The sequence below is a fragment of the Balaenoptera ricei genome, chromosome 18 (genome assembly GCF_028023285.1).
Source record: "Balaenoptera ricei isolate mBalRic1 chromosome 18, mBalRic1.hap2, whole genome shotgun sequence".
Lineage (NCBI taxonomy): Eukaryota > Metazoa > Chordata > Mammalia > Artiodactyla > Balaenopteridae > Balaenoptera > Balaenoptera ricei.
In genome coordinates this window covers 73,327,138-73,344,011 of record NC_082656.1, presented here as the reverse complement: position 1 = coordinate 73,344,011, position 16,874 = coordinate 73,327,138, and the positions used below count along the sequence as shown (strand labels likewise).

The 16,874-nt window shown below is 41.6% G+C and overlaps 1 protein-coding gene across 1 annotated transcript in view; it reads right to left on the bottom strand.

Annotated features, from left to right (window-relative positions):
• PCCA (propionyl-CoA carboxylase subunit alpha) overlaps positions 1-15,301 on the bottom strand; it is a 374,750-nt gene extending 359,449 nt beyond the window's left edge. Inside the window, exons 1-2 of the mRNA XM_059903326.1 lie at positions 15,165-15,301; positions 4,912-4,989 (exon numbers count right to left, since the gene is read on the bottom strand). Coding sequence (XP_059759309.1) covers positions 4,912-4,989; positions 15,165-15,269 — 183 coding nt within the window. The 5' untranslated portion in view covers positions 15,270-15,301. The remainder of the gene's footprint in view (positions 1-4,911; positions 4,990-15,164) is intronic.
• Between the last annotated feature and the right edge of the window lie 1,573 nt (positions 15,302-16,874).

Below are 16,874 nucleotides of genomic sequence, written 5' to 3'. Positions count from 1 at the left end.
GGTTATGCTATTTGAGTACAATGTTAAGTTTGAATAACCACCAAATTTTGAAACAGCTGAGGCCATATAACAGAAAAAGAAGTTCCATTCTGTGTGGGGCTAGAGACCTAAATTTTAAGCCCAGCTTTGGCATTAATGATCTATTTGACTCTAAGCAAATCAATCTCTGTAGATTGAAATCTCTTGATTTCCACATATATTAATTGATAACATTCTAATGGGAAACTACTTAACAAGGTTCTCTCCCTACTCTAAAACTGTACAGGGTAATCCTTTTAAAGAAATGCACACAAACAATTATAAGTAATTTGGATGCAACACATTTTAGTACACAACGATTGCTAGGTTAGTGAATTGTTACACGTTAAATGGAACTATTTTTTAAAGTTTTAGTTATAGTTCTAAAAGAAAAGTTAAAGTTATATATGATCTTAAAAGTACTCATATAACTTAAAGCTATATTTTAACCCAACAGGTAATCACAGAATCTCAGAACTGGAATAGGCCTTTAAAGTCTTGATTTAACCTTTGTATCACACATGGCTTATTCCACCAAACTGAGACAAGCCTCTACCTTAAAACTGGTAAATTCCTAATTTGATAGAATCCTGAGTCATTCAGAGCCTTGAGCAGATGGGCCCTTAAAATATCCTAATCTCACCTCAGGCGTGAGGCTATAAAATCATCTGCCTTTCTATTCTCATCTGCTCATGGTAAATTCCTGTTAAACAATAAGCATATTCTAAGAAAAAAAATGTTCATACTTCCTTGAACTGCATTTTAAAATGTGAATTTTTATTAAGTATTAAACACACTACATCTGATAAAAGCAGCACAAACACTGGAAGTTACACATTAAGCAACTGTTACAGTAAATATAACAAATTACTGACATCATAATATTACAGGGAGTACAAATTCCACCCTAATTCCTATCCAAGAAGCAGAATAATGGTTAAAAGCCAGTCTGGAGCCAAACTGTCCAGGTTGGAATCCCAACACTACCACGTGCTCTTCTGTAGACAAGTCGTCCTCCTGAACCCTCATTTCCTGGTACGTAAAATGAGAGTAAGAATAGCACCTGCCACAAGAGGTTGCAGGAATATGATTAACACCCTTAAAGTGTTTAGAGTAGTGCCTAGCACATAATATATACTCAGTAGGTGTTAGCTAGAGTATTGTTATTCGCTCCTTTGGGCCACAAACCAGATCACAAACCCAGGAGTGTGATTCCAACAGGGATAAATCTGTACCAAAATGAACACTGCACCTCACACATTTCTATTCATCTCTGTTCAGGGCTTGTGATGGTTAGTTTTATGTGCAACGTGATTGGTCCACAGGGTGTTCAGACTACACGTTTTCTCTGTGGGCGTGTTTCTAGATGAGACTAACGTTGAATCAGTGGACTCGGTAAAGCAGACAGCCCTCCCCAACGTGGGTGGGCACCATCCAGTCCACTGAGGGCCTGACAGACTAAAAAGTGGAGGAAGGGAGGATTAGCTCTGCCTGCCGGATTGAGCTGGAACACTGGTCTTCTCCTAGCCTTGGACTGGGACGTACACCATCAGCTCCCCTGGTTCCCAGACCTTTGGACCTGGACTAGAATTTCAGTACCAGCTTTCCTGGGTCTCCAGCTTGCCACAGCAGATTGTGGTGGGACTTCTCAGCCTCCATAATTATGTGAGCCGATAAAAAAATCTCCCTATGTCTCCTACTGGTTCTGTTTCTCTGAAGAACCCTAATACAGGACTATTAATGGATTACCAATTAGTACACAAGCTCAATAACGCTAATATCAATTAATCTTCCATACCTAAGATTTTCTTTTAACTAAGTAACAGATGAATATGGTTCAGAATTTAGAAGGTACACAAGGGGACACACTGTAGGGACACCTAGGCCCTTGCCCCAAAGGCAACTACTACTAGTTTCCTGAATATTCTTCCAGGTAGGCTATGCATATAAAAGAATACATATACAAATAATTTTTTTAATTAGCCTTTGTTTTTTTTTTTTTTGGCTGCGCCATGCTTCATGCGGGATCTTACTTCCCCGAACCAGGGATCAAACCCGCGCCTCCTGCAGTGGAAGCGTGGAATCTTAACCACTGGACCGCCAGGGAAGTCCCCATACAAATAAAGTTAAACCAACTTTTTTGGGGGGAGAGCCGCACCATGTGGCTTGTGGGATCTTAGTTCCCAAACCAGGGATTGAACCTGGGCTGCTGGCAATAAGAGCACGGAGTCTTAACCACTGGACCGCCAGGGAATTCCCTAAACCAATCTCTCCCTCTACATCAACAATTACAGGTAAACATCAAGTGCATTCGATAACTTCAGTGTACAATATGGCACAATCACAACAAAATGTGTTAAGCACTACAACACAGCTGTGTTAAGTGCAGCAAAGGGAGAGAGTGAACAGCATGCATTAAGGCAGGGACACTGAAAGCAGACAGTAGCACCGAAAAACTACAAGTAATTTTTAAGACAGCTCAAGCACAAAACAAGTATGGGGGCACTGTGGCAAATAAAGCTGGGGTAAAAAGGCCGGATTAAGGAAGGACCTTCTTTCATTTCATTTCATCTCGTTCATGTCATTTAAAGACCTGGGACTTTATCCTGTATCTGGAGAGCCGTATATAAGACACTCCGAAGATACTCTAAGGGGAAAAACAAAAACAACTTTAAGCCAGGAACCTGAATCCTTGAAGCCAGGGGGCTTTCAGGTACCATGAGAGATAAAGAACTTTTGCAGCAGCTGTTTGTTTTTTAAATTTTTTATTTTTTTACAATTTTTAAAGGTTACTTTCCATTTACAGTTGTTACAAAATATTGGCTATATTCCCTGTGTTGTACGATACATCCTTGAGCCTGGTTGGGTACTGAGATAAACTACTGGGTACTGAGGTACCCAATGGTCTGTACCTCCCACTGCTGCACCCCTATGTTGCCCCACACACAGGTACCACTACTTTGTTCTCTGTATCTGTGAGTCTGCTTCTTTTACGTTATGTTCACTAGTTTGTTGTATCTTTTAGATTCCACATATAAGTGATATCATATAGTATTTGTCTTTCTCTGTCTGACTTATTTCACTCAGCAAAATGCCCTCCAAGTCCATCCATGTTGCTGCAAATGGTCAATTCTCATTCCTTTTTATGGCTGAGCAGTATTCCATTGTGTACATGTACCACATCTTCCTTATCCATTCGTCTGGTGATGGACACTTAGGTTGTTTCCACGTCTTGACAACTGTAAATAATGCTGCTATGAACACGGGGGTGTGTAGCAACTGTTCTATACCTTTGCTATTGCTGCCATGGGGTAAAAACCACACTGGAAGTTTCATGAGAATTTTTTTAAGTTATTTTCTTTTAATCCGTTCTCTCTCTACCTCTCCTTCCTTTTTTCCCTTCCCTATGTTTAGATCATAGCTGGCATCTAAAACCACCAAGGACACCTCTCTCCATTCAGGGACCAAGAGAAGGGCTGAGCTGGCCTGTTCCACCGGGTACTTGGAGGAATGACGGCAGAACTCTAGACCCCGAGTCACTCACCGAGCACTTCCGAGAAGGAGTACAGCACAGTGGGTAAACCCACCAGCTCAGGAGAAAGACAGACTTGCGTTTACACCCAGCTTACACTTACTATTGTGGGTTTTGAGCTTCAGTTTCCAAATGTACAAAACTGAATGAACAAAACAGTTAAGGATAATATTAAGCAGCTGACATTTGGGGCACATGCTTTCTATATGCCAGGTACTGTGGCAAATCCCTTCTGCGTACTAACTCATTAATCCTCGTTAAGAGTCCTATGAGGTCAGTTTTGATAAAATCCCAATTTTAAAATGAGAAAACTGAGGCTTGATGAGGCATAATCACTTGCCTAAGTCACCGGCAAAGTTAACTAGCAGTAAAGCCAGAGTTCACACCTGGGTATTTTTGTCAAAACACACCATGATGCGACATAATCAGAGTATAATGGTGCAAGTTTTAAACACTGTATTATCAATGCCAGGACTTCCCTGGGATCCAGTGGTTAAGACTCCGTGCTTCCAATGCAGGGGGCATGGGTTCAATCCCTGGTCGGGGAACTAAGATCCCTCATGCCTTGTGGCACGGCCAAAACATAAAAAATAATAAAATAAAATAAAATACATTAAAGTTAATTTCACCTGTTTCTTTTTAATGTGGCTATTAGAAAATATAACATTACATATGCCCTACAATTGTGTCCACATTATATTTCTTTTGAACTGCAGTGATATACACCCTTTTTTCCCCGAGGCTCCAGATTCTTTTGATTAGTTTTGCATACGTCAACAGACAATTTAGAACACTATTTCATTCTCAGATAATCATTCATATTAGTTCTACTTTTAATGACATTCAACTTGAACCATCTCTACTTAACCACGTGTCTCACCTCCAATCACCATTCTAGTTCCTTTATCTCTCCTCTTACAAGCCTCAAACATGATCATATATCAAGATTTTAACTGGAATTTCCCTGTCCCAAAATTTACAATACCCATAATTACCTTCACTCAAAATGAATCTTACAAATATTAAGTAAATGAAAAAAAAAACCCAATAGTTTAATCGAAATCTCTCAACTGCCTAGTCTAAGAAAGAATGTTGTATTAGTGATCCTGCTGAAAACAAGGGCAACACATTGTAAATTTATTCGATTTGTGGTATAGGTAAAAATACAAAATTTAAAGACTCAGGTTGTGGCTCACAGTGAAAAAAGGAACAAAGATTGAGCACTTATAAAACCTATGATGTAGAGCAATAAATAATTACACAGCATCAATAAAATGTAATCTGCCCAGTGAACATAACATGGAGACAACAAAGTAAAACCATTATAACTTAGCTGTTAAAAGTATTTTTTAAATACTTACTTTTTCATTAGAATCATATCCCGCTGAACAGAGACTACGAGACACCACTAAATGCCGTCTTGAATAATGTGGAACATGCTACCAAAAGAAAAAAGAGAAAGTGAAATAAACTACAGATACTTGAATGAACTTTATTTTTCAAGTTCATTCATTTTCAAGTAAATATTTTTCAGGGTAATTCTTCCAGTATGCTTCTAGCTACAGTGTTTCATCAATCAATATATGTAGTTCTAAGCAACATACCATAACTATAGAAGGTAAATCATAACTAGACACATCCCCTTGGCACACATGAGGAAACCAAAGGCATCAAAACAATCTCCAAAAAGTATAATAAGAGTCAATGGGTCAAGTAAAATTAGAAGAAAGGTCTTTCTGATCATGCAGACTGATATGGCAGGATCAGAATGTCACATACCACGCAGAACTTTATACAACATAAAACAAGCGACTTGGCCTTCAAAGAGCTTCAATTTTAACAGTGGCCAGAAAATAACAAAATATTATTTTTTATTTGCTAATGTCTTAAACATGATTTCTTATTTTACTTATTCTGGTATAAACATGGTTTGGCAGATAAAAATGAAAAGGTAATACTAATAATCAAGTTCACTTCTAATTCATTACCATAAATGTTTGTGGAAAAAGTGTATCTTAAGCCTTTAAAACATTAAGAATAATCACTAATAAAGGTTATAGCCAAAGTTTAAGAAAATAATTTAGCCAGTAGTCACTGATGAAGGTAGACCAAGAAAAAAAAGGCGGGGGGGGGGACTTCCCTGGTGGTCCAGTGGTTAAGAATCCACCTGCCAATGCAGGGGACACAGGTTCGATCCCTGGTCCAGGAAGATCCCACGTGCTGAGAGGCAACTAAGCCCGTGCGCCACAACTACTGAGCCTGTGCTCTAGAGCCTGTGAGCCACAACTACTGAAGCCCACGTGCTCTGAGGACCTCGTGCCGCAACTACTGAGCCCATGTGCTGCAACTTCTGAAGCCCGCACGCCTACAGCCCATGCTCTGCACAAAGAGAAGCCACCGCAATGAGAAGCCCGCGCATCTCAAGGAAGAGTAGCCCCTGCTCGTTGCAACTAAAGACCCCACGAGCAGCAACCAACATCCAACGCAGCCAAAAAAAAGGGGGGTGGGACGGGGGCAAAAGGCAACAGGTACTACGTCGGAGAATTTTCTAAGAGCATAACTCAAATAGGAAGCAAAAAATTTTTATAGCAACATTTTAAAATGAAAAAGATGTATACAGTTATTTTTTTAGAAGTATCAAGCCCCAAATTACAAAATGTAATCTTTATGCAAAAGTGAAGGTAACAGATACGAAACATACACTTTACAAAACAAAACCTGCATTACCAAGTAAAAAGGACTGGTGATGAACAATGAACTGAGAATGGGAAGAAAACTGACTTTATTACTGTGTCTCTTTCACAGACCAAAACTCACTCACATAGTCATGCAAGCATCCCTGTGAGTTAAAGAGTATTAGTCCCAATTTTAAAAATGAGAAAACTGAGTCTCAAGAATTTTAATTTTTCAAGTCACAAGGGCTAGGCTGTAAGGGTAACAAGATTTAAGCACAGGTCTATTAAAAGCATTCTTAAGTTTTTTATTTTGAGATAATACAAGTGGTGGCACTTCCCACATTAACACTAACATCTGTGCAAAGATATGATTTAGGGTAAAAAACAATCTACCAAGGGGGTCTCACCACTCCTATGTGTTCAAATAAAAATTCAGTCTTCCACTGCCCTCAGCAGAATAGCTATAATCTGCCAACTTTACTCTCATATCAAACTTAATAGGATAAAGATAATACTCCCTCCCCTAAAAATCATATCTTGTGTTTACAGCCTCAGCCAATGCAGAAAGCAAACTCTAAATATAAAGAAAAGCAAAACCTACCTGGGAATTTCTCACATTTATTCTGCTGCAAGGTAGCGCTAGGATATTTACACAAGAAAGTAAATAGCATACCAGCTTCCTATCAATTTTATAAAATGAAACAAAACAGTTTACAGTTTTACAAATTTTTCCTAATATCATAAGGCACATAATGGTCTGTTGTAGGAACATGTCAACATATCCTTTTACAAAAGGCAAAATCATACATGTGTCTTTAGTCACTAACAAATAAAGGGCGTAACTGATTCCTGATGGCAAAAAACAAATGTGAGTCTTCCAGAGACAAAACACAATCTGGGGTAGACATTTTAGGTATTCTAATTAGCTTTGGAGAGAGAGAATAAACAGTGATGTTTATGTCTGGGGAAGGGAACATTTCCCAGAATACCGCCTGGGAAAGAGCTCTGGGAGAAGAAATCAAGGAACCTGAGTTCTAACCCTAGCTCAGCTGACACTATTTCTAGGACACCGGCAAACCACTTTAACTCCTCTGCCCTCTACTGAGAAATGAAAGCTCAGATGAGTTTTCTGTAAGGTCCCTACTAACCTACACCACTATTATTCAAAAAACAAGAGCTTAGTACAGGGATTCTAACGTGTGCAAGCATCGGACAATTATGAAGGATATGCAGTTAATCCAAACTGAACATGTGGGCCAAGAGGATGGTGACACGGATCTCACTGCTGAACTGCTCCGAGAGCAACAAACGCTGAGCTATTTGGTGGAAATAGAGCTAATTTCAGAGATTTAAATAAATATGAATTAAGCATTAAGTTTCTAGAATACCTTTGGGAATAAAAACCTCAGGACTCTATCTCATCAGATGGTCTCATGAAAAATGGACTAAGCTAAACTTGGTCCCAACAGAACAGTTTCTAACCTAGAACAATTCAAGCTCTGAGAAATGTTTGGGTCAGCTGACTCAATGTAATACACATTTACTTTCAGGAAACTACCAATAACATAAAACTCAAAAATGTCTATACCACACAGTTCTTAAAACTAAATCAACTCTTACAAATTACACCTGACCAAAATGTAGGAGAAGAACTAGCACTACACCTAACTGATCAAATTGGAGTTTTTTAAATCTTTTTATTACTATTTTTAAATAGTTGGTTCTGAAGATCTAACAGATTATATTTTACCACCATTATCAAAAAAAGAAAGCATACAGCTTGTACACATATGAATTTGTGATAATGTGGCCCCAAAATTAAAAAAACATAGATGCCCCTAGTTAGCCAAGGAACTAGAAGTAGACATGGTACAAGCAATCAGAACAAACTACTGAGGAAAAACAAGAGTTTGGGCCATTCCCACAGCAAGCCCAAACTGGTTTGCAGTCAGCCCCACAATGGCTCTCTTGTGTTCCTGTTTACTTCTGGCAGACCTTCACAGAAGTTCAAAGTTATAAAGAACACAAGTCAAAAATCAGATAATTTTGTAGAGCTACAACATAATTTTTTTTTTTTTTTTTTAATACAAGGGACAAGTTAGTAGAACTCTGCTAATCTGGACCTCTACATAGCATTTTTAATGTTCATTATTTTTCTTAAGCATATAAAAAACTGGCTACAAGCCCAGTCCAAAATTCTTTTAAGATACTTCCTAGAGCAAGCGTTCGAAGGAGAAACTTTAATCAACTCTATTTATAAGGACTATTTAGCCTATGACAGCTAAAAGGAGAAAGGTCAGTGTATGCAAAATGACTTCCCAATAATGTACTGCATTGGTTCTCTTCTGCAAGAATAAAGATTTCCTATATTTTCCACACTTAGGAAAGAAATGCCAGCTAACAAAGTGGCACGTGGGAAGTAGCACGACCTTCAGAGCCACAAGACCTGGGTCAACTCTTAGCTCCACTGCTTCATAGGTATGAAACGTTGAGCAAATAATTTCTATGGACTCCAGCTCCCATCTATAAAATGTAGAAGATGACACCTCCCTTGCTTTCCTACAGGGCTGCTAAAAAAAAAAAAAAAAAAAAATCAAGCCTTTATAAATGGTAAAGCACCAAGAAAATGGAAGATATTACACAAAAACTAAATCCAATTATGCAGCTGTAGCTTTCTTTCTTAAAATTATACCAGGCCAGGGATTCCCTGGTGGCGCAGCGGTTAAGAATCCGCCTGCCAATGCAGGGGACACGAGTTCGAGCCCTGGTCCGGGAGGATCCCACATGCCGCGGAGCAACTAAGCCCGTGCGCCACAACTACTGAGCCTGCGCTCTAGAGCCTGCGAGCCACAACTACTGAAGCCCGCGTGCTAGAGCCCGTGCAGAAGCCACTGCAATGTGAAGCCCGCACACTGCAACGAAGAGTAGCCCCCGCTCGCTGCAACCAGAGAAAGCCTGCGGGCAGCAATGAAGACCCGCTGCAACTAGAGAAAGCCCGCAGACAGCAATGAAGACGCAATGCACCCACAAAAAACCAAACAAATAAATAAATGAATGAATAAATGAATAAATAAATACAACCAGGCCATTTGGGATTTCCCATAAAAGTAATAATACGGTAATTAAGAGCTGTGATCTAGACTCAGATTCAGACCCTGGTTCAAATGCTGGCTCTGACATTTCTTAAACATAATTTTCCTCACATATAAACTGGGCATAAAAACTACTGATCTAGGACATAAGGCTGCCATGAGGATTAAATGAGAATGTGTAAAACGCCTAGCACAGTTTTGCATATGTTCAAGTATGCATACAGTAACTGTTAACCAAAAAAAGGGGTACAGCTTTTACACAAACTGTTCACATGCCTTCCGGCCACTGCCAACAAGGACTGCCCTTTTCTAACTAGGAGACCACCTACTTTCACATTCTGGATGTGGCCTCAGGTGGCAGCCCAAACTGGTAAATCCACTAGACTCATGTTTAAAGAAGAACTTAAACACTAATCCTGCCAAACCAAAAGTATTCCTGTTAACATAACCACAGCGGCATTCAAGTGTATAATACTAAAACAATTCTGTTGACAGGTTAATTCATTATCAGGATGCATGCTATTGGGGTTGGCCAAAAAGTTCATTCGGGTTTTACTGTGTTACGGAAAACCCCGAACAAACTTTTTGGCCAACCAATACTTCAAAGAAACCATCCTCAAAATTGGGGATTAATGGAGCCATAAGATGCTCTTACCAAGTAAAAGTAAATATTTGATAGTGCTTCATCTTCAAAACTTCCAGGCGAAGGTCCTCTCTTCCACATTTCATGACATAGAGCTGGGACGCACCAGGAAAATATTTCTTTCAGCATTTTAACAGAACCACAGTGACCAGAAAAAACGCCCTTTAAAAACACTGCCGGAAGTCAGGCTTTTTCACTTAAGTGCAGCTTTTCCTTCACAGACACTGACTAGTTAGCCTTCAGGACCTCACTAGCCATCCCAATCGTCAACTGTCTGCCAAGACCTTCTGTTACAAGCTAGGCTGAATACCTAATATTTGAGAGAGATGATCAAATCTCAAGATTCATGTCAATTACTTCTCAATAAAACTGGGGGAATAAAACTCAAGATTCTCCAGCTCTGCCTCCATAGTAAAAGCTGGAACACCAGAGAACTATATACGTCAACTTTAAAACTTCCTCATTCCACTACAGCTCCCCAACCAGGCCGTTCCTCCCACCCCACCTGTAGCAGATGTTGTTGGTGTCATCCAGAACCTGTTCACCAGGCGGTGAAGGCCCCCAGTTGGCGTACTCTGGGTGTACTCTGTACATGTATCCTACTCATGGCTCACACCTGCTCCCTAGTTTGCCCCATTTGCCTCAACTAGACAGGAGTTCTCCATCAAGCCTGGGAGCTACATCCCTCCCAGCCCACAGCCAACGACTGACTCACACAGGGTTCAAAAGGCTGCCCCCGCCCCTCATCTCAAGGTGGGTCCAATTTAGTATTGCAATCTGTGCGTTAGTGCTGGCTGTCCAATATGGCAGCCACTAGCCACAGGCAGCTTCTGAGCACTTGAAATATGCCAGTCCAAATTCCAGTGTGCTCCAAGTGTAACATACACACCAGATTTGAAGACTTAATTCCAAAAACAAACAACAAAGAAAACCTTGTTAATTTTTTACATTTACATATTGAAATATTTTAAAGATACTGGGTCAAATAAAATACATTAATATTTAACCTTTTAAAAAAATTTTTAATGTGAGTGCTAGAAAATATTAAATTACATTTGCAGCTCACATTTCATTTTTATTGCACAGGGCTGAACTAGAGCAGTGCTTCTCAAACCTGACTGTGCATCAGTATCACCTGGAGAAGGGCTTGTTAAAACAGATGGCTGGGCTCTGACCCCAGATTTTCAAACCTGGCAGGTCTACGGTGGAGCTAGAAGATGTGCATTCCTAACAAGTACCCAGATAATGCTGCTGTCGCAGCCGGCTGGAGTCCCCTGCTTTGAGAACCACTGCTCCAGGGCTCCCCTGTGGGATGAAACTGAATCCAGTTTCCATCTGAAGCCCCTTCATTGCTTAGATTATTTTCCCCTGCTCTAGCCTGGTTTCTTCATTCTTCTCAACTACTACCACCTGCACAAAATCCCTCTTCAGGCTCTGCTTCTAGGAAACCTAACCATCCCACTGGATAGAACTGTTCTTACACACTATAACTTTCACAAAGTGCCAGATTAATAGCAACCAATGAGATGTGAACTATCACTGCATCTTTTGTAAAACAGTAACAAAGAACTTTTTTATCGGATTGTTAGTTGCCCTTATATAATGAATTCTACACAGTCAGTGCTAGGACAAGGTTTGTTTATCCTGATTAACGAACGTTCCTTACTGTAGAGAAGCCTAACCCTCTTTTCCGTAACTGCTATGAAGCTCAGACTAGGTTTTGTCCCCCGAGATGTATAAATCTGACCTTTCTCATTTTTACTAAGTTTGTTAATATGGTATAAGTAAGAGTGTTGAAGTCAGATCTGAGTTTGAATCCTAGATCTATTGCTTAATTGTTGTGTAACCTTGGGCAAGTTACTTAACCTCAGCTGTAAAAATGAGAATCATCTGTAGGTTGTTTGATAATTAAACGCTAACACAGCTTTCCTCCCCCTCTTTTGCCATTTTCAGCAACCCCAGAATCATCTACCAACCTGAGAACGTGGTTTCTAACTCCTGCTCCTTTCCCATACCCATTACATGATCCCACAAACAACAAATAAAATCACCACCCCTCTGTATTTCATAAATTCAATCAATTTATTTTAATGTAACTACTGTCTTGATCTTCCCTCCTAAGCTTCAGCCTTCCGCATCTCTAAAACACTATCACATCCAGGGGCTTAAGTCAAGGACTTAAGAATCATTCTTTTTTTTTTTTTCAATTGAGATATAATTCACATACCAAAAATTCATTCTTTTAAAGTATACAACTCAGTGGTTTTCAGTATATTCACAAGGTTGTGGAACTGTCACCACTATCTGACTCCAGGACAGTTTTTCTTCACCCCAAAAAGATACCCCTCAGTTGTTAGCGTCTCCTCCCTCATCCCTCTCCCTAGACCCTGGCAACCACTAATCTACTTTCTGTCTCTGTGGCTCTGCCTATTCTGGACATTTCACACTAATGGAATCATACAATATGTGGCCCTTCGTGTCTACCTTTCAAAGGTCCTTGATTCCTCTCTTTCCTTTTACCCCCCTTCTAACCCAACATCAAGTACTATTGGTTCTAGCTCCAAAATATATCCCAAGTCTTACCAGTTCTCACCAACTCCAGTGCTACCACCCTAGCACAAGTTACCATGATGTTACCAGCTTGAACTTCTACAACAGTCTCCTGACTGGTCTCCCAGCTCCTACTCTTCTTCCCCTTCCCAGCCCCAACTAGGATATTCTCCACACAGCAGAGTGGTCTTTCCAAAACATAAATCCAACTTGCTTAAAACCCTCCAATGGACTCCCATTATTGGGATAAATTCTGAATACAAGCCCCTACATGACTGTCCTGTCTACCTTCATTCCCCCCTCATTCACTGTGCTCCAACCAGTGGCCATGTCGACCCCCTTGATCACACCAAACACAATCTCACCTCAGAGCTGTTGCCTTGGCCTTCCTTTGGAAGGCTAGTCCCCCAGGTCATCACATGGTGGGCTGGGTCGGTTTTCTGATCAAATACCACATTCTTAGAAATATCTCCTCTCTTTTCCTTAGGTAACAACCCCCCAACACCACTACCACTTTTTATCCCATTATTCTATTTTTTTTTTCCTTTCAGCACTTACCACTCTTTGAACTTACATATTTATGTGAATACTGTCAGTCTCCTTTAGTCAAATATAACCACAATGAGGGCAGAAATGTTCACTATTATATCCACAGCACTAAACAGTATCTGGCACAAAGTAGGTGTAGTGGGTTGAAATGGTGGACTCCAAGATGATGTGTCCGTGTCCTAGAACCTGTGACTGTAACCCTTTATTTTTTTCTTTTTTTTCTTTTTTTTTTTGGAAAAAAGGGTCTTTGCAGATATATTTAAGTAAAAGATCTCAGATAGATCATCCTGGATCCTGCCAATCCCTAAATCCACTGACAAGTGTCCTTATAAATGAAAGAAGAGGATGCACAGGGAGAAGGAAAAGAAGGCCAGGCTTCTGAAGAGAGAGGCTGAGAGAGACTGCAGTGATACGGCCACAAGCCAAGGAACAAGTGGAGCCACCAGAGGCAAGGAAGGATTCTTCACTAGAGCCCTCGGAGGGCCCACGGCCCTGCTGACATCCTAATTTCAGACTTCTGGCCTCCACAGAACTGTGCCTCAATTTCTTCATCTGTAAATGGGGATTATATGGCTGTTGTGAGGACTGAATAAATTAATTCAAGCAAAGCACCAGAACAGTATCTAGGACACAAACCTCAAAATCTAGACTTGGTCAAATCCCTCCATTTTATTTTCTTCTATATAGCACCAGGACCTCTCCCGTAATAGCATTTTACACTTGTCTCCTTAACAGACTAAAATTTCTAAAAGAGAAATTATATTCATTTCACAGAGATGGAACACAGGAAGTAGAGAAAGACTTGCTAAAAAAAAAACAGCTGAAAGGAAGAAGCGGAGGCCCAAAGAGGTGACTTATTTAATATACCAAACTTCATCCGTGTTGACTCCAAAGCCTATGCCTTCCCACCACACCATGCTGCCTCCTACGCATCAATAAATGCATTCAGAGTTTTGCAACTGCAAGTGGAGTGGCCAAAAAAGATTAAAAGATTAAAGAACACTAAAGATTAAGAAACAATAAATTGTGTGCCCACACAAACTTTGGGTTTTTTGAGAGTGGGCATTCTAAAGTTGCCACTAAGCTAATGTACCTGCAGACTTACTTTCACTTCCATGTTCAGCTCTAGCGCCCACATTTCACACCTGGGCCTAAGCTCCCTCCTCTTTAAAAGAGTAGGATGGGCCAAATCATCTCTAACGTGTCTTTCAATTCTAAAAGTTCAATGACAATAAATCAAGTTACGGGCCTATTTTTTTTAAAGGAAGATAACAGGTGGTTTTCAGAGAAACTTTTAAATAATCTGTTCAAGTCACTTAAACTCTGTTAATAAAGTAAGCTAGGGAGTCTTCGTTTAGAAATTACAAAAGACTCCATGTTGAAGAGAAAAAGTGTTAAGAGCCACACACAAACACTCCAACGTATAAGTCATGGCTGCCACCATGAAAACCCTAGAACATACAGTGCAGAGATGTGTTTAGAACAGCACAAACATCACGCTAACCACTACAGAGAAGAGAAAAACTCACAAGATGCATATACAGTATATAATGTGATGTAATACAATTAAAATAGGCTCTCAACTCAAGCAAAGGTAGTAGCAATCCTGACATCTTATACTTTAAAAGGTGAGACAAACTCAAAACCCTAACTCTACTTGAGCAGCAATTTAGTGTCCCTTCAAAGCAGGAAGGCAAAAAAAAATGGAAACGATAAGGACCCTTAAAAATAAACCTGGAAAGCTCAAGACAAGCCAAAACCTCATGGCCCAAGAGCGGGAGCACGGGAAATGCACGTACATTACAGCCAGCTGGCTGTCAGCCGCTCCCGAGAAAGCAGAAAACTCACGCCTACAGGCTCCTTGGGCCGCTCGGCCCTCCATGATACTCGGAGTAACAGCTGCGGCGAGGGACGCCGGCTCTGCCCCGCTCCAGGGCGAACTCCGGAGGGAGAGAGAGTTAGGGGCGCGGTCCGACGCGGAACCCGGAGCCGGGTGTCGGCCGGGCACCTACGGAGCGCTCTCCGCAGCACCGGCCACCGCCTGGCGGTGCGGGGCTGGGAGCCCAGTGAGGCCCAGGCCCACGGGGAGTCCCGGCGCTCCTCACCTTCAGGGTCCATAGCGCCGCGCTCCGCAACAGCGGCTGCGGCCACCGCCGTCCACGCCGTCCTGCTGTGACCAGCGCTGCCTCCCCGACCCAGAGCCCCGCCATTGTTGCCCCTGCAGACCGGAGCTCCGCTGACCTCTCACCCCGCGGAAGGGGGCGGAGAAGAGTAGCGCCTAGGCTTCGGCCAATCACGAGCCGGGGATCCGTGGCCCCGCCCCCTACTGCGGGGAAGGGAGGGACCGGGAGCGGGACTCGCCCAACCGCGGGAGCCGGGAGCCTGGCCGCTGGGCAAGCGCGTGCTGGGCCCGGAGGGAGGCTGGCCGAGCGGCCCGCCAGGAGCCAGCTGGGGGCTGCCGGCCCGACACTATCCCGGGAATGAGCGAGGCAGGGAGGACACGCGTGTGTTCTGGCGGCGGTTGATCCGCGCCTGCTTGGGGTAAAGCCCGTATTGCGCCAGCTTCCACTTAGCAACCTACACGCAGTGCGGCCAGCGAACGTCAGTGAGGTACCTCCGCCCCTTGACCACCCCTCAGCCCAGGGCCACCCTACCGTCTCGAGTGTCCTAAGTTCCAGGCAGGTACCCAAATTAAGATCCTGTATGTTTGAAGGCGTAAGTTGCAAAGCGCCAAACCAAGGTAAGGTTTTGGACAAATGTAACATAGAAAACGCTCTAGGTCTAGAAGTCAGAGATCCCAGCTCAAGCCCTACCTCTTCTGCATATTACTAACATCTGCGTGTCAGAGGAATTAGCCATAACCAAAGTCAGTTTCTGTTGCTTGCAAGTAGGCACCCTTATTAATACAACTACTAAGGGCTAGACCTTGTTAGATGCCGCAAATCTTGTCTCTTAATCTTTACAAGAACCCTATTGGCCTATACATTTCCCATTTTGAGAAACTGAATTTATAGAGAGGAAAAGCCACTCAGCTAGTAAGTAGTGAAACTAGGGTTTGAACCCAGGTCTGGCTGTCTTCAGGGACTGGACTTTTGTTTTATTATGGACAGTTTTTAACAGACACAAAAGAGAGAAAATAGTCCTATGATCACCCAGGCACCCATCACACAGCTTCAACAAATCAACATTTTGTCAATCTTGTTTCATCTATTCCCCCTGCTTATTTTTTGCTGGAGTATTCTGAAGCAAATCTCACACATCAGGTCTTCTCACCTATATATACGACAGCATCAGGGGCTCTCTCTTAACTATTTTGCTTCTCGTACAGAGTCACCTTGAGACAGTTAACAAAGCTAGGAATGACACAGAATGTCTTACAACATGGCAAATGCCAAAAGAGATACAAACTGTTTAAGGATAGCTGAGAGGTGACACTTAATGGAATTTTAAAATGTAAGCAGGAACTTGCATGACACACAATATAAAAAATTATATCAGTTTCACAGGATTTCTCACTTAGGTATCTAAGGCTGGGCTCATTTCCTACCCAGGAAACCTGCTTTTCTTTTTTCTTTTTTTCTTTTCCTTCCTCCCATTTTTACCCTTTGGAGTGATTCTCCTTAGATCCTATCTGTTTTGTCTTATAGAAGTTATTTTCTTGAACAGCAGTTGTGGCAGAAACTAATTGTTCCATAATATCTATTCTCCACTCCTTTCTTTAGTAAAAGAGCTCCTGAGCTTTAGCTGAGCACACGGCCACCCAGCTAAAGGCTGCAGTATCCACCCTCCCTAACAACAAGGTGTGGACATGTGAC